This window comes from Pseudochaenichthys georgianus, chromosome 1 (genome assembly GCF_902827115.2).
Source record: "Pseudochaenichthys georgianus chromosome 1, fPseGeo1.2, whole genome shotgun sequence".
Classification (NCBI taxonomy): domain Eukaryota; kingdom Metazoa; phylum Chordata; class Actinopteri; order Perciformes; family Channichthyidae; genus Pseudochaenichthys; species Pseudochaenichthys georgianus.
Genome location: NC_047503.1, coordinates 40,670,787 through 40,697,276, shown reverse-complemented (window position 1 = coordinate 40,697,276; position 26,490 = coordinate 40,670,787). Strand labels below are relative to the sequence as shown.

General features: G+C 39.3%; 3 protein-coding genes and 1 long non-coding RNA gene across 6 annotated transcripts in view; 3 read left to right on the top strand and 1 right to left on the bottom strand.

Annotated features, from left to right (window-relative positions):
* The window catches only part of LOC117449600 (proto-oncogene vav-like), a 33,588-nt gene extending 26,403 nt beyond the window's left edge, over positions 1–7,185 (top strand). For all 3 annotated transcript variants that reach the window (XM_034087379.2, XM_034087387.2, XM_034087370.2), the window contains exons 19-29: positions 387–481; positions 611–633; positions 796–832; positions 1,000–1,136; positions 2,023–2,088; positions 2,557–2,588; positions 3,939–4,049; positions 4,806–4,893; positions 5,048–5,189; positions 6,346–6,497; positions 6,989–7,185. In XM_034087379.2, coding sequence (XP_033943270.1) covers positions 387–481; positions 611–633; positions 796–832; positions 1,000–1,136; positions 2,023–2,088; positions 2,557–2,588; positions 3,939–4,049; positions 4,806–4,893; positions 5,048–5,189; positions 6,346–6,497; positions 6,989–7,042 — 937 coding nt within the window. In that variant the 3' untranslated portion in view covers positions 7,043–7,185. The remainder of the gene's footprint in view (positions 1–386; positions 482–610; positions 634–795; positions 833–999; positions 1,137–2,022; positions 2,089–2,556; positions 2,589–3,938; positions 4,050–4,805; positions 4,894–5,047; positions 5,190–6,345; positions 6,498–6,988) is intronic.
* Positions 7,186–8,438: 1,253 nt separating this feature from the next.
* Positions 8,439–12,964, bottom strand: ubl5 (ubiquitin like 5). Its single transcript, XM_034093194.1, has 5 exons — positions 12,873–12,964; positions 12,455–12,526; positions 9,481–9,564; positions 9,345–9,382; positions 8,439–8,723 (listed from the first exon to the last, which is right to left on the bottom strand). The coding sequence occupies exons 2-5, from the start codon at positions 12,508–12,510 to the stop codon at positions 8,680–8,682; spliced, it is 222 nt and encodes a 73-aa protein (XP_033949085.1). The 5' UTR covers positions 12,511–12,526; positions 12,873–12,964; the 3' UTR covers positions 8,439–8,679.
* Positions 12,965–13,075: 111 nt separating this feature from the next.
* Positions 13,076–22,941, top strand: pin1 (peptidylprolyl cis/trans isomerase, NIMA-interacting 1). The gene is made up of 5 exons (XM_034092992.2): positions 13,076–13,228; positions 14,278–14,360; positions 18,321–18,429; positions 18,769–18,879; positions 22,108–22,941. The coding sequence occupies exons 1-5, from the start codon at positions 13,171–13,173 to the stop codon at positions 22,215–22,217; spliced, it is 471 nt and encodes a 156-aa protein (XP_033948883.1). The 5' UTR covers positions 13,076–13,170; the 3' UTR covers positions 22,218–22,941.
* Positions 22,942–24,063: 1,122 nt separating this feature from the next.
* LOC139434802 (uncharacterized) lies at positions 24,064–25,135 on the top strand. Its single transcript, XR_011644107.1, has 3 exons — positions 24,064–24,106; positions 24,453–24,544; positions 24,926–25,135. It is a non-coding gene; the product is annotated as an uncharacterized lncRNA (long non-coding RNA).
* The last annotated feature ends 1,355 nt before the right edge of the window (positions 25,136–26,490 follow it).

Sequence of the window (26,490 nt, the reverse complement as noted above, 5' to 3'; positions counted from 1 at the left end):
TAATCCACCCCCAGGGACTTTTTCTGGTGTGAACGCGATCTGTACTTAGTTCATGAGAACTAAAGAGTTCGCATGAACTAAGTTCGCATGAACCTTTGTGGGAAAAGTACCGCAGTGTGAACGCGGCTATTGTGTTATTTTTAACCAAATATCTCTCAGAGGGGCGTGGAGAGGGGCTCCTTATTTTCATCTAAAGTAACAGACAGAGAATCAGCACTTTGGAAACAGGGCTGAAACAGAGGGGATTATGGGTAATGCTGAAATGATCTGTTTGGCCAATCAGAGACATGTTCTGTATATATCTGAGACCTATAATATATGGATGAAAAACAGTATAATAGGGGACCTTTTAACTTTGTCTGAATCTCTCCATCTGTCGTCTGCAGAGGGATATTCTTCCAGGGCTATCGCTGCACTCGCTGTAAAATGGCTGCACATAAAGAGTGTTTGGGCAGGGTCACCGCCTGCGGCCGAAACTCAGGTCTGTTTACGTGCAAGTGATCGTGTTAAAATAATACATGAGTTCACTGTGAATATCACACGTTTGCATAATTCTAGCTGTTCCAGGAATAAGCCTATAACTTCTCTCATTGACTGTGCTCTCTGACAGATCACGCTGGTACTTTGAAGAAGGTAAGACTACATACAGCTTTGACTTTGTGGATGTTTGTAATATTGTTTTATCGCGTCTCTCTCTGAACACTATCTTACATGTCAAATTCTATGTCCTTTTTCTATTTAATTTGTGATAATAGAAGACAATAACTCGAGTTTGTTTGGGTTTTGCTCCTCCAGCATAAAACACATAGATCCACCGGACAATCCAGCGCTGGTAAGAAATAATACATGTTTACATAAATGTTACATGAAGGTCAAATTATTGCATTGCCTGTCAGACGTCCTTCCTCAGGTCTCAACGCCTCTTCTTCCTCCTTCTTCCTCCTTCTTCCTCCTTCCTCCTCCTTCTTCCTACTTCTTCCTCCTTCTTCCCTCTCTCAGGATTTCCAAAGATGGAGGCGTCTCAGGAGTATTATGGGGTGCCGCCACCCCCTGTGGGCTTCGGGCAGCCGCTCCAACTCTCCAAAGGTGACATCATCGAGCTGACCCGGGCGGATGCTGAGCTGCCGTGGTGGGAGGTAGCGTTAAAACCAAAATTCCAGCTTCTACACTCTGTATTCTGAAGGCTGGGGGGGGGGGCACACACACACACACACACACACACACACACACACACACACACACACACACACACACACACACACACACACACACACACACACACACACACACACACTCACACACTATGTTGTCATGTTTCCTGTGGTTAAGTGTAGGTGTGAGATGCTTTTGTGTAGGTGTGAGATGCTTTTGTGTTTTTCCTCTGTTTTTCCTCTGTACCTCGTTCCACTTCCTCCCTCGTGTTCAACCAGAATTCCACTGTGCGATTAATTTGAAAGGGTTTTGATTTGAAAACCAAAACCACCTCATCGCTGCTTTGGTTTCAGGGTTTTTGTGAATGTCGTCGCTTCCTATGACGTTGGAAAAACATCTATTTCTCACACTTGATCCGTCAGTTATTTACTGTGGCACAAGGAAGCAATTTAGATTTTGTTGTTAACTATTGGTTTAATCAAGTATTCATTAGAAACATCAAAATTTGATATTTGCCACAAAACTGTGTGGTTTTTACAAAAGCTCATTTCACAATGATTAGAAATATTTTTGAAATTTGAATTCATCTAGTATGTTTATGAATATTGTAAGTGATCGTGTCGTTGTTGTTAAGGGATAATCACGCAAACAATGGGTTTCTGCGTATGATTTATCTAATGTTTAACACTTTCATGTTTTGCACTTCCTTAATTAACCCTGCATACTCATTTAGCTTCAATTGCCTCAATATTAACTAACTGCATAACGTTCTTTCCTTGGGGATGATTTGTTTATAAGTTATCCATTTGATGTTGATTTGATAACTCATGTATCTGTTTCAATGACAGCTTAGTTGTGTGTGTCCTTCAGGGAAGAAACATGTCTGTTGGTCAGATGGGATGGTTCCCCTCCCAAAAGGTCCACCCCTACGTCCCCGTGAGTAAACACCGCGAGGGGTTACAGATATCTTAACGGACGTTTGCTCTTACACTTTCACCTGTTAAAAAGCAACAGACTTTACATTGTCGCTCCTTTATTCTGGAGGGCTTTTGTCATGTATCATTCATAGCATGATTTATTATAACACTTTTCCCCTAAAAACTTTTCTTATGGCTGTTTTCTCAAAACTACATTTTTATTTCTGGAAATCTAGCAAATGTTCACTGTTTACATATTCAACGTAACATATCAAAAGACTTGTAAAGAAATAATGGACTAAGTCGTCAGCTGGAGAAGTTAGAGGTTCCTCCTAGTTCATAAAAACTAATTTACATTGCAGCAATTGACCATTTCACAGACTGAAACCAATAGCAGTTAACAGTTGTTTATCTGAAATGAAGAACTGATAGCACCATGACCACAGACGTTTAGCTTTAACATCTGTCTGATCTCACCCTTTCCCAGAGGCAGACCCCGGACCTGTCTTCAACCATTTGGTGAGTCTCTACAGGAACCAAAGCGCAACACTTAACTTCCTCCTGTGTGTGCAGTGCAGAAGGCCTGTTAGCACTACAGAGCTGAGACAGCAAACACTTACTGTCACAAAAACAGAACCAGATACTGAAAAGTGCTGAAAGCAGCTTTGGGGAAACAGTAACACATTGTGGCGCTGATGCAGGGACACGGGAAGTGGGGGTGCTGGGGGGGCTGCAGCACCCCCATCCGTTGGCGGCGAGTTGTAACTGCAACGCCAAAAAGTTCACTCAACAAATCAATACAAACGTTTTATTTTGACTTACTATTTTTGAGTTAGCATTTTAGTGTAAGCAGTCTATAAAAAGCTTCACCATATAAGAGAAAGTGATAATGCGGTGTGCTTCTTCTGTTGCTCTGCTATGGAAAGAAGCTCGTCAGTGCAGATAAGATCAGGGATGGGAGTTTTGTGAAAGCAGGGTTTAACAACTGGCGAAAGGCAGGGGAAACATTTAGGGAGCATGAGAAGTCCCATCAACACACAGGCCGTCAACAAACTGGCAGCATTCAAATGAACACCGATGAATGCACTGCTCTCAAAAGCTAAAGACCAACTGACTGCATTTAATATGAAGTTATTATACAGGGCCGCCTCTCCCTACACGCGCCACAGTTTCGCCGCTGCGAGGCACCACTAGCACCACTAGCACCCCTCCCCCCACCGCACCCCCAACTCTGACTGACTTCCCGCGTCCCTGCGCTGATGGGCATGTATCCCTATCATACATCTTAATAGTAACACTAGTTTACTAACTCTTTAAGACTCAAACAGCTTCAAATAACACTATATAAAGTAAAAAAAAATTGCGTGATTCGTGAATACCAGGTTTTGGCAAAAGTCACCATGTATGATTTGAAAGTAGATACTTTAGTGCCACCTGGTGGTAACATCAAGTATGACACTGGATTAAACAACAACACTAATGTACACAAACTGCACCACTTCTCACAAAAGCGTACTTAATCAGAGTGTTTTCGGAAGATGTGGAAGTCACAATAAATAATAATAAAAACACTTTGGTGACACTTTTGTTTAAGTTATCCTATTTAGCATTTCTTATCAACAAATAAAAATAGCTGCCATCAGATATATTTGTTTGTTGATGTATTTTCTAACAACTCCAACTCATTTCTGGGCACCCATGACTGTGTATAAACATAATGTACATTAATAGGAAATTAGAAATGTCTTTATAGCTTCGTACAACTACATTATAGTGTGTTTTACCGTGTTATTGCAGAACTGGGTAACGGTTCTTGAAACAGACCTTTCATTGTGTGATTCTGTTTTAACGTTGTGATCCTCGCTGAAGGTTTGCTGGGAACATGGACAGAACCGCTGCCAAAAACCTGCTGCTGTCCCGGTCTGATGGGACGTTCCTCGTGCGGCAGAAAGATGGAGGAGAGTTTGCAATCAGCATTAAGTAAGCCTTCGCAGACTCATCAGTGAAAATAATTTCATCTAGTGAAAATGTTACTTTAAGATTGAAGATGCCCTCTTTAGTATTAACTGCTTTGGTCATTTACAGGCCGATGGTCGCTAGGTTAAACCTGCACTAAATTTGGTTTAAAAACTGTATTTTTTAAAGATGTCTCGTTACATGCAGTATCATATTGTTTCAACCCCATTTCAATGATTTCAAAGTAAAGCAGGTCTTCACCAACATGTTGAAACATAGTAGTTGAGATATAGTCGGGGAAAAAAGTCTGTTCGTAACTCTGATTGATCAGTTGACAGAATATTTAGTGTAACCTTATAATCATTTAAAATACATTTAAAGCTATAGTTCACAAATGTATCTGTGTCCAGCTTCTAAGCAATACAAAATGATTTTTTCCCGTCATCATCAACATCATATGCTCTGGTAACTTATGATATCATTATTATTGTCCTTTGAAATGATTGTTGGTTGTCTGTAGCCCAGAAGTCTTTAATCATTGCCTGAACAAACCTAGCAATGTAGCCCAGCTTTAACCTGCATACCGGGTGTCACTGTGTTGACATGACATGTCCAAATACAGTCTCACACAAATGGCTGGGTTTCTATGAGCCGAAGTATCACTTCCTCTCAAAAGCAGGAAAATACATTTTCTCAAACAAAGGATTATGAGAGTCATATTTTTTTTGCAGAAGTAGAAAAGTGTGTTTTTTTTCTTCTCTCCACAACCTGCTCTTCCAGGTTCAACATGGACATCCGACACATTAAGATCACGTCCACTGACGGCCTGTATCGCATCAATGAGAAGAAAGCCTTCAAGGGAATAATGGTAAGTCTTTCAGACCTAAAAAAAGGATGACACTGACTGGAGAAAAAACTAAAAACGTACCCTTTACATGAATCATATTTTATCTTCTTAACCACATCCAATATTTGGTCTCACATGTTCCTCTCCTTCTCCTCTCCTTCTCCTCCTGCATTAGGAGATGATTCAGTTTTACCAGAAGAACTCTCTGAAGGAGTATTTCAAGGACGTGGACACCACGCTGCTCACGCCTTTCAAGCAGCCGGAGCAAAGCAACTCGTCGAACAACGCACAAAATGCCACACCAAACGCCACACCGGGTACAGTACTATATTACCTCGCATTCCTTACTACATCCTGTTCAAGGAATAGTTTGAAGATTTGGAAATGACTTTGGTTTATTCCCGACAGTCAAACGAAAATACAGACACCACAGTCATGAGAGCGATATAGATATTTGCTTCAAAGTCTTTGCAAGAAAGAGGTTAAGATAATTTACTAGCATGTTCAACTCTTCTATTAAGCTTATCCATGATGCAACGTTGGCGGTTCCCAGCCGAACAAACCATGGTGAAGCTTCTTTCAATGTTAAATATGTATTCAACAATCTCCTGTTGGAACAATCTGCTTGAAAAACTCGACTTCAACCACTTGAAAATAAAATAAAGACTGATTTGTTAATGACTGCTTTTAACAAAAAAAGTGCACTCAGTGGTTGATTTGCACTGAAATTCTACTTTAATTTGGTCTTTTATTATTTATTGAATCTTTATAAAAAAGTGAAAGAAGAAGAAAGTATAAAAGAGTTTAAAATAAAATCTTCATTGAAAAATACATTGGATTTAATATTTTTCTCTTATCATTATGTGATACACCTTGATCCGCCTCTCTGTATAGAATCAGAATCAGGTTTATTACCAGGTAGGTTTACAAGTACGAGGAATTTGACATGTGTCGTGGTGTCCGGTAGTGGCTCAGTCAGTAGGGGCTTGGACTGTGAGCCGTAGCTCACACAGTAGCCATACAGTTTGCTTTTCAGCCAAACTGTATACAGTTAAATCGTCCAAACTTCTTTGTGCAGACGTGAGCGTCCTTAACAACGGTCAATAAATCCTTGACAGCGGTCTGTCTGTTCTGGATTAACAACGTGTCACGTGTTCTGAATTGACCAATCAGAATCGAGTATTCAACTAAGCCATGTAATAACCTGCAATAACTAGCTGATAAATTGTAGTAAGGTATAAAGATATTAACATGATGACTGTCGGGATGGAACCGGCAACCTTATAATTGAGAGACCAATGCAGTAACACAGAGCCACAGTCAGACCTGGTAATAGGTGGCTGGGTGTTTTAAAGGGTACATGAACAGTGGGGGCTTGAATGTGTTGCACAGCATTCGCACTAATTAAAAAACAGATAGTGTTGTACATTATGTGCAATCTGCCCTCTAAAGTAACCCGCCTTGCTTCGACAGGAGGCAGCCTGAAGTGTTTGGGCGTGGTCCAGGCCCGGTACAACTTCTCCCCCAGAGACCGCTCAGAGCTGTCGCTACGGGAGGGAGACACCATCAAGATCATCTCCAAGAAGGGCCACAGCGGGTGGTGGAAGGGAGAGGTGTACGGCCGGGTGAGGAGGAGAAAACAAAAACACAAGCAAATTAAAAACCTATCTTTTTAATTTGGGTTAACTTTCAATTCTCACTATTTCGATGTTTTACTGTATATTTTCTGTGTTTTCTGTTGACTTTACATATTTAATTGTCTTTCTTAAATTGTTTTATTTTAACACATGTAGATGTTTTATCTTGTTCTGTATTAATTTTAATATTATTTTAATATTGTTGTTATGTTTTCTGTAAATCACTTTGGGCTTCTTTGTGCATGAAAGGTGCTATACAAATAAAGTGTATTATTATTATTATTTAGAGGTTCTGAGGTGTCTTGTCTTACCAGCTACTACTTAGTTACCTGTATATCACTTTAATGTTATGTTTAATTGTATTATTCTTGTGTAAATCTGTAATCTGTTTCGCTCTCTCTCTGTTGCTGCTTAAACTGATGAATTTCCCCATGGGGATTAATAAAGGTCCATCTCATCTTACTCTCCTTTGGTTCAAGGTGGGGTACTTTCCAGCCAACTATGTGGAGGAGGAGTGCTCCGACTACTGCTGACGAGGCTCCACAGGAGGAGTGTGGAGCCATACTTGTGGAGGTCTGTGTGATACCTGGTTTCCACACATCAACCTTTATGCACGAGAGATATACTGTGATTTGATGACTGCCATGTGATGTGAATAAAACCTTTCTTTAACTGACATGATGAGCGTCTGGTTATTGCACTTAAGCAGTTTCTTAAACGTTACACCCAGATGTGATTGATGAACATCTCATTTCAAAAAGTCTGAGAGGAATACTTTACCAAAAGAAAGATAAGAAAAAAGATCATTCGGATTTTAATGCATCACCTTTCGTTACATTTTTCTTCATTCTTGCAGAAAACGTTTATTGTCTTGCATGCCTCTTTGGTGAAGGAAGAAGGCGAGAAATTGATATACAAATGGTCACTTTGTTGGTGAATTACTTTTACTGTATCTGCAGCCATAATCAAATCAAGTTTTACTTATATAGCACATTTAAAAGCGATTTTTGGTCAAGCCAAAGTGCTGTACATGTAATAAAAACACTTTACTAGAATCACAATAAAAGACAATAATTTACAACAGAAATATAAAAAAAACACAGGGAGTAGTCAGGTGTCGCGCTCCGCTCTGACTAGAAGGCCAGAGAGAAGAAGTGAGTCTTTAGTGAGGATTTAAAACCCCTGGGCCGACCTCACATGGAGGGGCAGAGTGTTCCAGAGCCTGGGGTCAACAGACCTTAACGCTCTGGCTGGGGTGTAGTGATGGAGGAGTTCTGCTATATAGGCAGGAGCCAGCCCATTTACGGCTTTGAAAACAAATAAAAGGATTTTAAAATCTATTCAGAACCGAATTGGAAGCCAGTCTAGTGAGGCCAGAATTGGGGTGATGTGGTCAGTCAGAAGACGTGGAGCTGCGTTCTGAACTAGCTGCAGGCGTCTAATTGAGGTCTGGTCCATACCCACATACAGAACGTTGCAGTAATCCAGTCTCGAGGTAACAAAGGCATTAATAACCCTTTCTAGGTCTTTAAAAGATAAAAATGACTTGGTCTTGGCCAATAGTCTCATTTTAAAGAAGCAGGATTTGACTACGGTGCTGACCTGCTTATCAAATTTAAAAGCGCTATCGAAAGTCACTCCAAGGTTCATGACAGAGGGGAGGATATCAACCGGAGAGGCTGGAGGTTAGGGTCCAAAAAAGACGACCTCTGTCTTGCTCTCGTTGAGGTTAAGGAAGTTTTTGCTCAGCCAGGATTTGATCTAGCAAGCAGTCCATCAACTGCTGTAGTGATAACCTCCACTCTTACAATAAAGTGTATACACATTTAAGTATATAGCTTTCAGATTGTTAAACATACAACAGGTGTTCTAGTTTCTTCTTGCTTGAAAAAAACAATACCTAATGGATGCCAATGAACAGTCTTGTGAATAGGTATAAACATCCTTTTATTCAAAAATATCAAAAAAACTGTGGAACAACAACATGACTTTCGGTCATTTTATGGGCAAAAATCATAATCTAAAATGGTGTGTGTGTGTATGTTTTCCGGCTCCTCTTTCAGTTGTGTTGTCTGATCATGGTTGTTTCCTGCGACTGATCCCATATCTGTGTGTGTGTGTGTGTATATATCATGGAAGAGTCATCTCTGCGTTATTGACTCGAGGTCCTCTACTGGTAGTACAGCTCCAGGTTCATCCCATCGTGGATTTCATCTGCAGAGGTCGTGGTTAAGTACAACACATCAGGTAAAATAGTTCCACTATCTATTGAGCTTGATACAAATTGACATACAATAATGTCATTTCAGCCAACAATTACTTAATAAAGCAGAGGCGTTTATTATAGACTGTAAATAAAACCTGCAAGTTTTATAATGTTACAGACAGACACATATTACTGCAACTTCATTGGTTCTAGTATTAATTGTGAAAAGAAACAGTGTTAGTATAAATGGTTCTGTTTTTGGAGCATGTTTTGCAAGGGGATCAGATACTTATTTCCCACAGTTAAATGCAAATACATTTATATTTTATATAATGTCAATATTCGTTTTGATATTCTTACTCTCACTGTTTATATAAACCTACCATTGAAATGTTAGACTGTTCATTTATTTGTAAGTGGGCAAACTTACAAAATCTTCAGGGGATCAAATACTTATTTCCTCCACTGTATATACTGCTGGATATTTAAATCCACTATATTAAAAGCCAGTATTACACACAGCTCCATCCTTAATTTACACAATTGATTTACTTCTATTTGAGTTGTAAATGGACCTCTGTGAAAAAAGTGGCAGTAAGAGAGCAGCTGCAGAGCGTGTTTAAGGATACAGTCTCCCAGGGTTACGTGGTCCTTGAATATGGTATACCTGTGGGAACAGAGGAGGAACATTTAGCTGGTAGCAGAAAATACATTTACACGTTTATGTTATAATCAGGGAATCAGTATTACAGACAACAAACTTACCATTTCTTTAAAACAATTTTGTCAAATCGTGTTCCTGTCTGGGCGGCAATGAGCTTCTTCAGATCTCCAATCGTATCTTCAGAGCTGAGAAATGGTGGTCAAGGAAGAAGCAAACAGGTGGTGTATACAAGAAATTCAGAACCATGCAAGGCAAGGCAAGTTTATTTATATAGCACTTTTCAACACAAGGCAATTCAAAGTGCTTTACAAAAAATGAAAGACATTAAGCATTAAAAAAGAAAAGCTAATAAAATAAACATTAAAAGGAAAAATACATGGATAAAAGTTACAGTGCAGTTTAAGGTGTGAATAGTTCAATTAAAAGCAGCGACAAAAATAAATGTCTTCAGCCTGGATTTAAAAGTAGTCAGAGTTGCAGCGGACCTGCAGATATTTTGAGCATAATAACTGAACGCTGCTTCTCCATGTTTAGTTCTGACTCTGGGAAAAGCTGACCAGTCCCTGAAGACCTGGATGGTTCATAATTTAGCAGGAGGTCAGTAATGTATTTTGGGCCTAAACCATTCAGTGCTTTATAAACCAGCAGCAGTATTTTGAAATCTATTCTTTGATACACAGGAAGCCAGTGTAAAGACTTCAGAACAGGAGTGATGTGATCCACTTTCTTAGTGTCAGTGAGGACTCGAGCAGCGGCGTTCTGAATCAGCTGCAGCTTTCTAATAGATGTTTTAGTGAGACCTGTGAAGACACCATTGCAGTAGTCGAGTCTACTGAAGATAAAACCATGGACAAGTTTTTCCAAATCCTGCTGTGACATTAGTCTTTTAATCCTAGATATATTCTGTAGGTGATAGTAGGCTGATTTAGTAACTGTTTTAATGTGACTGTTGAAACTCAGGTCAGAGTCCATGACTACACCTAGATTTCTGGCTTTATCTGTTGTTTTGAACATTGCAGACTGAAGCTCAGCACTAACTTTTATACGTTCTGCCTTGGCTCCAAAGACCACTACCTCAGTTTTATCTTTATTTAATTGGAGAAAGTTCTGACACATCCAGTCATTGATTTGTTCAATGCACTTACTCAGTGTTTGAATTGGAGCATAGTCTCCTGGTGAAATTGTTACGTAAATGTGTGTGTCATCTGCATAGCTATGGTAACTTATTTTGTTGTTCTTCATTATCTGAGCCAGTGGTAGCATGTAGATGTTAAAGAGAAGAGGCCCCAAGATAGAGCCTTGAGGTACCCCACATGTCATATTTGTCAACTCAGATGTGTATTTACCTATAGAAACAAAGTTGTTTCTATCCTTTAAGTAGGATTCAAACCAATTTAGAACTGTTTCCGAAAGTCCCACCCAGTTTTCCAGTCGGTCCAGTAATATGCTGTGGTCAACAGTGTCAAACGCAGCACTGAGATTTAATAATACTAACACTGAAGTTCTGCCACTGTCTGTGTTTAAGTGAATGTCATTAAAGACCTTTACAAGAGCAGTCGCAGTGCTGTGGTTTGGACGAAAGCCTGACTGGAACACATCGAAACAGTTATTTAAATGCAAGAAATTACTCAACTGTTGAAAAACAACTTTTTCAATGATTTTACCTAGAAATGGGAGGTTTGATATGGGCCTGTAATTGTTCATTACTGAAGCATCTAGATTATTCTTTTTTAAGAGCGGTTTAATGACTGCAGTTTTCAGGGCCTGTGGAAAAATACCTGAGTGAAGAGATTTGTTTACTATATGAAGTAGTTCTGAGGCCATGCAAGGCAAAACATCTTTCAAAAATCCTGTTGGAATAATATCAAGGCAGCAGGAGGAGGACTTCAGAAGTTGTATAATGTCCTCTAAGTTTTTATCATTAATCTGATGGAATTATGTCATGATGTCTGAATTGATGTTAAGTGGACACAGAGACAACACATTTGCTGTTCCTGATGCAGAGGCACTGACTGCTTGTATGCACTTTGTTGCTCTATGTAACAAATATTATTAGATGTATTAAGGTCGGTTGAAAGAGCCTTTAGCAATACATAAGAGCAAAAAAGATCCAATGTTAATTAACAATAACGTATAAAAAGTGGGAAACATTACTGTACACGTTTGAGGTGAACATAGTGCAAACAAAAAGGTGTTGATCAATTGTTCAAAAAATATATATATATGCAAAAATAATTTATACTTGAAGATAACTTTTAAATTAAACATTTTAAAGCTTCTGTTGCTCTGTCTTCAGTTCATAAAGAAAATAAAGCTTTGTAGAAATGAAAGATATTTATATAAGTGTACTTACCGTTACTTGTCCACATCTCTGTACACAGTATTTATTTATTATTTCTCTTTGCAAACACATTTACATTCATTAATTTACTTGCATCTGTCTACAATACATTGTAGCTGACATCCTCGTGGATTCATCTTCTTATTACAGACACATGCATTTCCTAACATTCGGTCTATATGCTGTAAAATGTATTATCTCTTCGATTTACACACGACATCTATTGCACGTCTGTCCGTCCTGGGAGAGGGGTCCCTCCTCTGTTGCTCTCCCTGAGGTTTCTCCCATTTCCCCCCCTTTAAACTGTGGGTTTTCTCTGGAAGTTTTTCCTTGTACGATGTGAGGGTCTAAGGACAGAGGGTCTAAGGACAGAGGGTGTCGTTTTTCTCATACTGATATTCTGAACAATCTGTGCTGTTGTATTTGCTGTAAAGTGTCTCTACTGTAGGCTATTTTTATTATATGTACAGCACTTTGGCTCGACCAAAAATCGTTTATAAATGTGCTATATAAATAAAACTTGATTTGATTCGATTTGAATACATATTTCTTTAATGCATGTTATTTTTTCTCAACAGCTCTTTCGCTAACAGCTCCGCACATGATATAACTAACTTGAAACCCATTCAAAACTCAAGCTAACTCCTCGTTAGCTGTACGTGGGCCCAGGTATTACAGTTGTTCACTCAGGACGCATTATTCAGGATCATGTCCACAGTTTCAGAAAAGGATACTTGCATTTAACCCGGACTTTTTTGCCCAGTCGATCGTTGCAAACCACCTCAATCATCTTCAGTTTCTGTAAGCTGAATAACAAGAGACACAGTTAGCATCACATGTGAGAGTCGCTTCATACTTTCCCAAACAAACCTTAAAGCAATATTAGTGGTACATATAGGGTAGTTAGAAGCTCAAGCAAATGTTGTTCATTCAAAGAGTATGAGGTATGATACAACAGGTATTTCAAATCAATTTTTGGATGTTTTGTTTGAAAAAAGCTAATATTAGCTAGCCTAAGATCACGACATCAGAAATATACACTCCAGTGTGCGTATTGTCGCAAACGCCACACGTAAAGCAACTTCCTGTCTCAAAAATAAAGAGGATTGTGATACATCTCAAAGAAAGGCGTCTTAAATGTAAGATTCCTACCTGAAAATTCACAGCAGAATAAAAATATATTCCCTTTTCGACAGAATACTCTGGATCGCACACTTTACCGTAAAGCAGATACAGTTTGCATGTTAACCTATCGACCAATCAAATGGGCATGTTGATGATTGACAGCCCAAGAGAGCCAATGAGCAAAGTGAAAAACACGTCAAAGGCGGAGCTTATTCTGAAAACAACTCGTACCGTAAACAGTTTGTCTAGCTGCAGCCCAGCCTGTCACACACGCTAGCTTCATTGAAATTACATTTGAAAACGGTGCTACAGAAAAATAATAAAAATGTCAGACGAGGAGAATATGCCAGCTGGATGGGAGAAAAGAATGAGCCGCAGTTCAGGTAATAAAACCCGAACCCTTTGAAGTTAAATATGCTAGTTAAGCTACATGCAATGTGTAGTAAACTTAGCTTAGAAGCTAGCAGCCCTAGCATCGTGTTTTGCTGTATAAACGAAGAAGATAGAAGATTATCTTTAATGGGGATATGCTTTAAGTAGGGATCGGTAGTTTGGTGTTATATGTGTGTTTTCTTAAATGTGGTGTTTTGGTATTATTTGGTGCGTGTGCTTCATGATCCATTCAAACCTGACTGATGCAGGGCCCCGCATGACGTCATTCCTCAGCAAGGCTGCACGAGCCTCAGACCGTAGGGTTTTAAATAATGTATGATAGGAGGTTAAACAAAAGCGCACTAGAGTCTTATTCCATAAAATTTGATAGTTTACTTTTCCACCATTCATATTTGACTATCAGCTGCAGGACAGCAGTGATGCGTATTTAGATACTTGGTTCTTCACTGTCAACATACTCCAATACAAGTTAAAGTTCTGCTTTCAAAACCTTAAGCAAAAGCATGTACTCATCTGTTTACATCACATATAAACAAAATGTATTAACCTTGCACTATACAGTATTTATTTCCCTATATACAATTTAAATAAATAAATGATGTCTTTCCATCTTACATTAAGTAGATCACTTAATCCTTCATTTTACTTGCACCATTGCATCACTTGCACTGTTTTTTATTGCAATACTTTACTTAAGATTAATGAAATGAATATGATCTTTACATCTTGAAACTCCTATTTGATTACACTACTACACATTAAGTTACTATTCGTCATACCCCATAGTACTACATTATAAACTGTTGAACTGGTACTTAGACCCCAGGGGGTACCTCTGCATTTTTCTGGGGATACAAGGGAAGCTCAAATATTCAGCTAAAGAAAACTGTACATAAGTTATGATTTGATAAGATATATCTACAGATTGTTGTCGTTGTTAAAAATGAAAATAATCAGTTAATGTTACATTGTTCGCCATAATGTTGTGGTGTGTGTTTGTTAAAAGGACTCACTGAATGCAGCTCTCTCTTTCCTCCAGGCAAGGTGTATTACTTCAACCACATTACCAATGCCAGCCAGTGGGAACGTCCCACAGGAGACAGCTATGGAGATCCAGATAAGGTTATTATGTGTATATTCTGCTATGTATTTATAATTATAATAACAATACACTGTTACTATGGGTCACTTTCAAATTTACTAACTGTTACACCAAGTTAAGTGATCTAATGTTAAAAAGGGGCTCATTTTCAGGTTCATATTTGTATGTTTTGCCTCTACTGTGACATGTCTCCTTCCTTTAATGTTCAAAAAGCTCTTTACTTTTCTCCTACTGCCTGTGCTGCAGCACCTCTTTTCACCCTCTGTCTGAAACCAGAGCCCAGTCTGCTCTGATTGGTTAGCTGGCCGGCTCTGTTGTCGGGACTTCTCTAAGCGGTTAAACCAATGGCAACCTAGCCTATGATGTACAATGTGTTATACCGCAATCCAATAGAAGCCCGAATGTTACATAGTGATGTCACAATGTTACGGTAGTAAACAAAGGAGCCCAATGGGGGCGTTTCAGGCAGGGGGGAGTGTGTGGGAGAGAAACTCCCTCTGGAGGGAACACAGGGACTTTAGCCTTTGCAGACCACATCAGGGGTGTCCAAACTTTTTTCACGAGGGCCACATACAGAAAAATATATTAGAGGTATGTTGCCTCATAAGTTCAGTTATAAGTTAGCAAAATCAATCGAATGTAGGTAAATGATGCTCGTGAGTGTTATCTGCTCATCCCTTACAACAGAAGCTCAGATTGATTATAATAAGGAGAAATATTAAGGGTGTATTTCAAGCTTGTTATGTAAATAAGTCATTGGGCTTTTTTTTATCAACTAAGATATGTTAGAAAATGTTTCCAACTTTAATTGACTGAATTTATTTGAAAAGTGGTCTCATTAACACATACATACTACTGTGTGATATATTTTTATATTTATATTTAAGAAGTACAATATAAGACGATCACAAGTTTCATTTGTGGGCCATATTCCATTATACTGTTTTAAATTGCTGAGGGCTGATTCAGAATGGTCCGCGGGCCGTAGTTTGGACACCCCTGATTAACATGCACCAACACACATAGCACACTGCAGGAGAGGGAAAACCCCCAAAATATGAATCGGGCCTCTTTGAGATGAATAATAATAATAATTATGCTTTTTATTTATATAGCGCTTTTCACAACTCAAAGACGCTTTACAGTATGAGGGAGGGTAGACAAACAAGGACAAGCAAACAAGTAAGTAAAAAATAAAAAGGCAGTCAAGAGGAAGTTGATTGAGAGGGGGGGGGGCTTATGGGTAGACAGAGTTGAAAAGATGTGTTTTGAGGTGGGTCTGAAAGACTGAGGGACTCAGAGTCACGGAGATCTTGGGGGAGGGAATTCCAGAGCCTAGGAGCTGCCACTGAGAAGGCCCTGTCCCCAAAGCTGCAGAGTGTGGATGTGGGAGTGGATAGGAGTCCGGCTGCGGTGGATCTGAGGGACCGTGGGGGTTGATAAGGAGTGAGAAGGTTTGTGAGATAAGGGGGGGCCAGATGGTGGAGTGCTTTGTAGGTGAGGACCAGAACTTTGTAGTTGATGCGATGGGAGACAGGAAGCCAGTGGAGGTCTTTGAGGACTGGGGTGATGTGATGCCATGATTTGGTATGCGCGAGGAGACGTGCAGCTGCATTTTGAACCCGTTGGAGTCTGTTGAGGGATGTAGTGCTGATGCCGTAAAGAAGTGAGTTGCAGTAGTCAAGGCGGGAGGAAATGAAGGCATGGATTAGTCGTTCGGCTGCGGGGCGGGTGAGAGAGGGTAGGATTTTTGCCATATTGCGGAGGTGGAAAAATGAGGTTGAGACTGTTTGGCGGATGTGAGGTTCGAGGGAGAGGTCAAAGATTACGCCAAGGTTGCGTGCCTGATTGGAGGGGGAAACAATGGTGCCATCGATGGTGAGAGTTATGTTAGTGACCTTGCTGAGGGTGGATTTGGAGCCGAGTAGGAGGAGTTCTGTTTTGTTGCTGTTCAGTTTGAGGAGGTTATGTTGCATCCAAGTTTGAATAGAATCGATGTGGGTAAGGGGTGGGTTGTGGAGGGATTTGGTGCGGAGGTAGATCTGAATGACAGGTGAACAAGGCTTTATGAAGCTTTGGGATGTTTCACTCTAAAGCGTTGATGCATTTACCTCGGCAAGAACAATGACATCTGCTGGTTTGCATGAATGAAAGCACACCTTTAAGGCTGCAGAGCTACAGAACAACAACGTAGTGGATTTCATGCTGCGGGTTTCTATCATCAGATTGTACACCTGGCATTTCAATGACATTCAAGAGGTTAACAATTTATTAACATTTACAACTCCTGACATGATTAAGTCATTGTCTTGGAAAAAGTCTTTATGACATCCTAGTGTTTACAGTAAGAAAGACAATTTATTAATAATTTACTCACTTTCCATTAAGTACATTAAATACATCTATCACTTTCCAATTGGCTTGAATCTAAAATACACATTCAACACTTTTCTTTTAAACAATGATAAAGCCATTAGTTACAACAGTGCTGGGTAACATGACTTAATTACTTATTAGAGTACTTTTGCCTTACACAATTGAATTCCTTTTGTTTTATATTCTCTTTTTAAATGCACCATCATTAGGCCATCAATAGGCAGCAGTGGAAATAGAAATGAAACATGATTGAATTTATGTATTTCGTGAAACAACATATATTTCATTTACTTAACTTTCCGACTCTAATGTATGAAACAAAGCTTTGCATCGATGCTTTTGATGTATCGTGTTATTCATTATAGACTTTATATTGATGAACTTGTGAAAAGTAAGAAGAGACACAGTTGATTGCATTTCCTCCAAAACTTTACCGACGACAAGCTCATTAATTTTAACCCAGGCATAGATTACATTTCACTGATGTTCTCATGACCATATTTTTTTGTAAATCAGGTATTTTCAAACTAATGCGTCAAGTCTCTTATTACAACAAGGATATCGTCTGATCTAACACTGGTTATAATTATTAATGCATATGTCTTTTTAAAAAGTGATACTGACTTGACAAGACATTTTTCTTGATTCCTCTGATTGGTCACTGATCCTGTCGTTAATTAATTCTAAATGTAATAACCAATTTTTCTCTATCGGGGTTGTGGGTTATGACGCGCCTCTCTTTGTTTCCAAACAAACTTTTGTGGAGATCGTTGTAGCGTTGAATCACATCAGATTTAATCTTTGATCAAGGCGGCATACAAACGTGAAGACAAACTTCCTCGCTTCAAAGTAACTAACAGTTCTCCGTATCAAAATAGAACAAAAAGATCACGGTCAAAAGACTATTCCGCTTCCCGTCTAATCACACACTCAGCTGGGAACCATTGTCATGGCATATAGGCATAAAGACATGCACGTCATGCCTGACAGCGCACATTTGACAACAAATAAGTGAGACTTAAATTAACATCTTTTAAACCGTAGTGTGACTCACAAAAATATATTGTTAAGAGTTTACTCTAAATCCTTATATTATTAAGCCAAACATTCAAAACATAATGATGAAAGGAAAAATATCTCTAACACAGCGGTTCCCAACCTGTGGGCCGCGGCCCCCTAGTGGGTTGTGAAGGCATTGCAAGTGGGCCGCCAAATAATTTGCTAAACATTATGATTTGTGTGGAAACATTTCATTAAGATCTTTTCCTTTTTCTTTCTTGATCCTCCTTAGCAACGGTCATTACAGTCCTTGACAGCGGTCTGTTCTACTGGATAACAACGTGTCGCATGTTCTGAATTGACCAATTGACCAATCAGAATCGAGTATTCAACTAAACCGTGTAATAAAAATGTCTGTTTGTTACTGATGGCCAGCTCCTTTTCTAAACAAACAAAAAGTACTCTGAGAACTTTATTTAGCCTCCGCATTGTTTATGGTTGAATGTGGGGCGCATTTTTTATTTTTTTTATTCTTAAGTGGGCCCTGCGTTGAAACAGGTTGGGAACCGCTGCTCTAACGGATCCTTTATTGATTTCCTCCTCAGGCGCGCTGCGCTCACATCCTGGTGAAGCACAGTCAGTCACGTCGGCCATCTTCATGGAGGGAAGAGAACATCACACGGACCAAAGATGAGGCGCTGGATACCATTCAGCGTGAGTAAAGTGTCAGGAGAGGGGGGGTGGCGCAGTGGTCTGTGCATCCGATCATCAGATCAAGGGGGAGTGCTGGGGAACTCCAGTTCGAAACCCGCTCCTGCCGCCACTGCGTCAGGCCGTTGTGTCCTTGGGCAAGACTTCACCCGGATTTGCTCCTGTGGGTATTGTCCACAGTATCTAACCATTGCATGTATGATATATGTGTAAAATATACGGTATATGTAAAAGAGCTTTGAGTCATTGAAAAAGCGCTATAATAAATGTAAGGAATTAATTATTAATTATCATGTGTTATTTAGGTATTTAATTTGCTCTTTATTTCTCCGTTCGGTGCAGAGTACATAGAAGGCATCAAGTCTGGAGACGAGAAGTTTGAGGCCCTCGCTTCCAAGTTCAGCGACTGCAGCTCAGCCAAGAAGGGAGGAGACCTGGGATTATTCGGCAGAGGTACATCCGCACGAAACACTTCAATAAACCAGAGTTGATGTGGATTAATTAAGCAACGAATTCCACGTGTGCGTCACTGGCTGCCAAATATCCCTTTTGTTAGTTTAAAGTAGTTTATGAGAAAATATATGCAACAGATGAAATGCGTGTATGGCTTGTCTGGTGGATGTCATTTGCAGCTACACCACAGAGATTGTGTATCAATACTAGGGCTGTCCCGAATACCATTTTTCGGGCTCCGGATATTCGGTAGTAATCAGCAGCGAATATTCGAATATTCGGTGCGGAGAGATTTGTATTTTTTTTTTAATACATTTTTTTTTCACATTTTTTCTTTTTCACATTTTTTTTTTTCCCCAAAAGGTTTCATAACACGCTCCGAATCCGAGACACCTGACAACACGCTGTTAAGCAGAAGCGCAGATAGAGCATACTATTACGATTTATATGTATTTATTGTATCAGTACTCACAAACATTAAAACTAAATGTGTCCTCTGCATTTAACCCAGCGCAGCACCCGGGGACCAAATCTGGTTCCACATTCCGTCTATAACATTTTACAACCTGAACAGTCAAACAAAGATACAAAACACATATTTCAGCTGCCAGCTTCATGTTGCTGGCATTGTCGTGGACAACGGCTACTCGCTTATAATTCGGAATGGCAAAGGCGTCCGCCACTTCTCCAAGCTGTTCTGCAATATTTACTCCCGTATGGTTTACTTCCATTACTTTGGTTTCCAAAACAAAGTTACAGAGTTTCCACTCGCGAGTTATGAAATGACAGGTGACAGCCATATACGCCTCCATACGCACCGAGGTCCAAATGTCCGTTGTAAAACTTACGGCAGTTGAGTTTTCAGTTACAATTTGGTCTCGGTGATCGCTGTACTTCAGAGACATGGCATCTAAAATACTGGAGCGTTTGGGGACAGTGTAGCCGGGCTCCATCTTCTTCATTAATTTTCTGAAGCCTTCGCCTTCGACTATGTAAATGGGTCTCATATCCATAGCGATGAAATGTACTATGGCATCTGTTATCTCTATCTTTCTTTTCTCCGTTATCGTTTTTTTTAACTGTAGGGTCTGCTGTATTGTTGAGGATGTTGATGGCTGGGATGCGTGGGGATGCACCTATGGCCACAATGTATTATTAGGCTGAGCTACTCAACTTTATGCCAATAATTGCCTTAGCCCCAGATGTTCCCACATTACTCCTATTATTTTCACTATGCTGATAAAATTAAAAAACTAATATAAAAAAATAATTCGGTTGCTTGCTTGCAACTATTTTCCAAGCAAAGTAAGTGCACGTTTTTATCATGTTTAACGTTACTGTTTAAACGGCGGATAAAGCAGCTTCATCATGGCAACTTCACAACAGCTAAGCTAAGCTAGGTTACAGCATCCAGGTGACTTTTCAGAGTTGTTGTGCCACCGTGGTAGGCCAGTTTCTTATCACATATTTGGCACACTGCCTTCTTTTTACCGTCGTCCAATTTAAAATGGTCCCACACAGCTGAAGTCTTCGGCATTTTATGGGTGAAGCGAGGTGAAGCGTGCCATTTGCGTTCGTGACTGTGAACAGTGAACGCAATGTCAGGAGCACAGGCTGAGATTGTATATATTTCCGCATTTTAACAGTGCAATTCAAAAGTATAAATATAGTATAAGAATATGGCAATTCGCCTTTATTAATAGCATACATTTAGAAAAATATATTAATTTGTTTGAAAAATATTTTTTTGTTTGAAAAAAAAAGAAAAACGAATATCCGAATAATGAAATTGAAACCCGAATAGTTGGCCAACGAACGAATAGTCGAATATTCGGGTACAGCCCTAATCAATACGCAGCTGAAAATAGTCCCCCAAAGAAAGCGTTAATTTCCTCACTGTGGCGACTCAATTCACATCAAATTGAGTCACCAAGAGGCTGAACTTGGCTCTTTGAAGTGATGTGTTTACAAAGTGAAAGTCCATACTGAAGTGGAAGGTTAGGGATGTTCAATGAAGAAAATGAGGACCAAAACATCAGCGCAAGCTCACCCTCTTTCTTCTTCTTCTCTTTCCATACCTCGCCATGCAGCAGCTGACCTAAATACCAAATAAACCACACCCCTGTGACAATTGCCAGAAGTGCTAAAGAAATAATATTACAAATAATAAACTCAGGTTAAATTACTTTGTGGCTCCGACACTCACGTTTGAGAGATGTCTTGAAGTTTTTAGCCCTCTTATTTTTAAATGAAATCATATATTTTTGAATCTCAAGTATGATCAAATGTGCTCGAAAGGGCCACAGACTGGGAAGTTGTGATGTTGCACTCAAATGGTTGGTTATTCATATTGTTTGCGGTTTGGGCGATAAAGATCATAACAGTGTCATTGCTGTTTTTGGCAATGTTCGGTCATGTGGTCTTGTTTGTTATCTTCTGGCTTCGTTGCTCTTATATCTCCGCAGTGTGCTGCCAACTACTGGCAGTGCCCATGTGACACACTGTCAACCTCATTAACTTTAACAAAGAAAACACTGAATTAAATTGTTGTATGTCTTGTAAAAAATTATAAAAGGTTAACCCAAAACTGAGGATTTTAAGCAAAAGCAGGAATTTATTTACACAAAGATTTATGTATACAACATCTTCTGTTTGTCAACTTTAATTTGAATGTAAATTATTATTTTTGATAACTTAAAGGGGACCTATTATGCAAAATCTACTTCTTCATGTCTCTTCTGCATCAACATGTGTCCCCTCTGTGTGAAGAGACTGTGAAAGTTTCAGGCAAAAAGATTCTCTCTCTTTTTGTCCTGATTCATTTCTATAAAAACCTGTCTGAAAATGAGCTGATCAAATTTTGGCCACTTTATGATGTCATAACGATGTTTGGCTTGTGTAACCATTAGCCAATCAGCAACCAAGGAACCCCCCCCCTTATCACCTGAATCTCCTCCTAGAGCACCATTGAGTTCTTCTTAACCAAATCTCTCTCAGAGGGGCGTGGGGAGGGGCTCCTTATTTTCATCTAAAGTAACAGACAGAGAATCAGCACTTTGGAAACAGGGCTGAAACAGAGGGGATTATGGGTAATGCTGCAATGATCTGTTTGGTGTTTGGAGCCAAACACTTCAGAGACAAGTTTAGTATATATCTGAGAGCTGTAATATATTGATGAAAAACAGTATAATGGGAGACCTTTAAATATAAATTGTGTTTATGTTTTAGGTCAGATGCAGAAGCCCTTTGAAGACGCCTCCTTTGCTCTGAAAGTGGGAGACATGAGCGGTCCCGTTTTCACTGAATCTGGAGTCCACATCATCCTGCGCACAGGTTGAGAAGGGGAAGAAACCCCTTCCTCTCATGTCTTCTAAAAACTAAGTCCAACCCAACCACACCTGATATATATTTAAATGACGCCCACCACCCAATAAACTAAGCTTATAGACTGAATCGTATCGTTTTAAGTGGGATCATTTTGTTTCCAAGCACTATTGACCATGTCTGTAATCACACTGAACATCAGATGATCCTCTATCTTTTATTAACCATGGCAATGACATTATATAAAAGCATGAGTGCCTGTGACTCTGTTGAAGTGAGCGCATCGTGGAGACAGTTTCACACGATGTGCAACGTTTAAGAAAGCCTCTTTAAAAGCTTGTTTTTTTTTTAATGCGCATGACTTCAAAAAGGACCATTTACTGTATCTTTCCCTTCTCCATTTCTACTGTACGCGTGCCAAAGCAGGTTTTGTTTTGGAAAATGGATTCTTAAGAAGTTCTTTCTAGTTTGACCTAGAAAGCCCTGTTGTTATGAGTTCTAATCTCTACATCATATTAGTTGTCCTTTGCTGATATCCAGTTACATAATAATCCACTCTGATAAGTGCATGCTTCATTCCCCTTAGGATATTATAAAGATGGCACTGTTGGAAACTTCCAGGTTTTAGCAATCAGCTCCGCAGCTTTTAAAAGCATCAACGTTCAGATTAACTGCTACACTGTTGTGTCATTGAATGGAGTTTTTTTTGCATCAATAAAAGAAATCTCTTTTTTGTAAGACACTTGTTTTGGGTTTTATTTAAATTGTGCTGTTTAATTGTGTCATTAAATATATAGTGCTTCATTACATTCAATTTGCTTTTATTTTCTACCAGAAACTTAATTTGTGAAGTAGACAAATTCGTATTAGAGGAAAAATAAATACATACAAAGTCTTTAAAGGTGGGGTAGGTAAGTTTGAGAAACCGGCTTGAGATACACTTTTTGTTATATTCCATGGAATGCTCTCAACATCCCGATAGCAATGAATATCTTAAGTGCATAAAAAGAATTTATCTGTGGAAGCCGTAGTTCTGTAAAAAGCACGACCAATCATTTTAGCCGGCCCGGCTAAAGTAACTGGATGGCCTACCTGCCTGTCAGCCTTCCATCTGTGCACAAATTTATCTCGTGCCCTCATTGGTCATGTGCGCGTTCCTGTGTGTTGGAGGAGGGGCTCTGTAAGGAAGTGGCAGATTTTTTCCGGCTGTGTATTTTCAAATTCTAGTGCACTCGAGCTGGTTTCTCTAAAATTACCTACCCCACCTTTAAGTCTGTTGTGTTACGGCCCGGCTCTGGGGCTATAACATAAACCGAGAGTCAAGACGAGGGGTGACCATTTAACAATGATTTATTGAGTTTAACAACGAATGAAAGCCAGCAGCAGGTTCCCAGAGGCTGGCACGGAGGGAGTGCCCAGAGGAATGATGAGAGAGGGCCCAAATCCGGTTGGCTCCCCTCTTGTAGTCTTCCAGACCCAGGTGCAGCTCATCAGGCAAAACCAAGCCCCCAGGAAGTGCGCCGGACTCAGATGAAAATATTCGTGCTGGCCACACGGCGGTACTACACTTCCGTTTGGTTGCCAGGCCCGGAAACACTTTTTCCCCATTGACTGACATGGGGAAAGAGTGTTCTGTAAATCGTTGGATAATTTTTTTTAAACTAAATAAACTACCCAGTATGAACACTTGTATAGCCCTTATTAAAAAAATTCGTTCCTCAAGTTGTAATAATGTGCTAATAACGTTATTCTGAGAGTTATTTCGCTCTGCATTATGAACGCGCATCTAACCCACGGGACCGCGCCCATAGATATATATAAACACTAGATGGCTCATGGGAGATTTTTCCATCTTGCTACAGTCAACAGTTACTCTGATTCGCGTTATGGTAGCTGTTGTCAGGTGAGTGATCTGCACAAAAATACTCTTAACTCACTGAAATCTTGACTGATTTACAAACGGTTTGGTTTATTATAAACATGATTAGCATGGCTATGATACAGGATGCTTGGACATGTTGAAATTGCAGCTTTTCTTTGTGTATGTGGTTGTATTTATTAGCTGGCTAATAACAAGAGGCTGTCAGTGAGACCTAGTGTCGACCCAGCAACTTTACACCAGTGGGAGAGGCAGAACTGCTCTTTCTTTTCAACACAACTTAAGTTACACATGATTTCTTCCAAGTGGTTTTGCTTGTTAAAAACATCTTGCATTATGATACAGGAATTTGCTGGCTTTGTGTTTACAGAAGTACCTGACTATGCCGGACTTTTGTGCAGCCTACGGATGCTCTAATCACCGCAGTCTGGAAACAAGAACCCGTGGGATCACCTTTCACGTGTAAAATATGACAATATTATGACTAAAATTAGGATAATCGTTAATTACTTAGTGGATGTATGTACATTACAAGTCCTGCTACACAGGATCAGTGGGGCTATGTGAGATAATAGTATTGCAAGATTGTTGTTGACCCAGCCTCTTTAGAATATGTTGTTACCATTTCTTTACACAATTATTTAATGTTTCTATTGGACACCTTTTTTATTACTCTTAGTGTGGTTGTCTTATTCTTAAAGTAGGCTATGCATACATGCATACATACCAAAAATATGATAATTTCGGTGTGTATTTTTGTCCTACCCTTAATGTTAAAGGAAAGAAGGGAGGAACATGTTGACAATAATTTATATATCTGGCTACCTTTCTCATGTTTTTAAGGTTTCCCAAAACCAAAGAGAGGAGGAGGCAGTGGGAACTCGCCCAAAGAAGGGACGGTTTTGTTTCCTGTGACAGGACACTGCTCTGCAGTGAGCACTTCAGGAGTGAGGAATTTGACCGGACAGGAGACGCAGCACTATGTTCCCCACATATGTTTATGTTTGCTCAGTCTAATAAACCCATAACATGGTTGTGAAAGAATACCAAAGCTGAGGCTGGATGGTGATTGATTGTTGGTGTGCCATGTGTTCTTCTTAATAATAATAATACATTTATTTTGGGGGGCCGCCTTTCATAACACCCAAGGACACCCAAGGATAGTTTATGTTTAAATTGTTCCCTATATTGCATAGGGGCAATATAGGGAACAATTTAAACAGTGGATTTTGTGATATATCAGCCGGGGTGAGACAAGACAAACCACACATGGACTACAGAAGGACACAAAAGGACACATGGTACAGTTTATATTATTCTTGGTCTTTTTTCAATAACATATTTCAAAGGTTCTGGATTTGTTAACAAATCTAGAAACTAAATACAAAACTAGGATGATATGAAGATCTCATGTCAAAAATAATTGTGATCAATTAGACAGAACTGGCCTGTCTGTGAGCACATTTTATGTTGGTTTGGTTCTTCTGATAAAGGTGTGAATATCTAAATAATATACCAACATATGCTATTGTCATTAGTTGTGTCCCTGTTCTTAAAGCTAAGGCATTGCTAAATTAACAACTCTTGGCTTACAGAGTGGTAACATGAGACCGATTTTTATATATAAAATATAAATATATTTTAATTTTATAATTTATTTGAAATATTAACAATATAATAAAATAAATGGAAATATATACACCGGCAAATATTTAATATAAATACCTTGTGTGTGTGTGTATAGCTATTGCTTTATCTGATTAATGTTATTTTCATATGAAAGTCCATGATTATAAGTATGCAGTATCATAACTACACCTTTGATGTTTATAAAAAACCAAACCGTTTGAAAATTGGTTGAAAATTGAGCAAGCTATGGTTATTTAAATAGTAAACCATAATGTTATGAATGAGAGAACTGCCTGTAGCAAGATGGCGGCCAAGTGGCAACGTCGGTCTCAATTGGCCAGCAGCGCGGGTGAGTCATCTAGTGTTTATATATATCTATGACCGCGCCGCCCGGCACATTCATGTTACGTTTCCCGACCAATCAGAGCACAGCACACTGTGCTCACAGGGAGGGTGGGGGCTGGAGCTACAACGAGCCGTTACAGTCTGATTTAAGGGTTGTTTATATTTCACATCATTAATCAGAATCTGTAAAGTAACAAAAATAAATGTAGTAGAGTAAAAATACCAGGTTAACCTCTGAATTGTAGTGGAGTAGAACAAAGTAGTACATGCTGCTGTAACAAAAACATTTCCCAACTTGGGATCAATAAAGTATCTTATCTTAAGATGATCGATGGCTACTGCCATATTTGCTAAATGTGCATCTGAACCTTGACAAGTGCATGTTTCAGGCGTATCAATTAACAACAGGAGGGGTCACAGACATAAGACCAGCT

Coding starts and splice junctions, on each gene's coding strand:
- ubl5 (XM_034093194.1), bottom strand. CDS start 12,510: ATGATTGAGGTGGTTTGCAACGATCGACTGGGCAAAAAAGTCCGGGTT. Junction 9,565..12,454: donor AAAGTCCGGGTTAAATGCAA/GTATCCTTTTCT, acceptor ACCATTTCTCAG/CTCTGAAGATACGATTGGAG. Junction 8,724..9,344: donor CCACGTAACCCTGGGAGACT/GTATCCTTAAAC, acceptor CGACCTCTGCAG/ATGAAATCCACGATGGGATG.
- pin1 (XM_034092992.2), top strand. CDS start 13,171: ATGTCAGACGAGGAGAATATGCCAGCTGGATGGGAGAAAAGAATGAGC. Junction 13,229..14,277: donor AAGAATGAGCCGCAGTTCAG/GTAATAAAACCC, acceptor TCTTTCCTCCAG/GCAAGGTGTATTACTTCAAC. Junction 14,361..18,320: donor GCTATGGAGATCCAGATAAG/GTTATTATGTGT, acceptor TTTCCTCCTCAG/GCGCGCTGCGCTCACATCCT.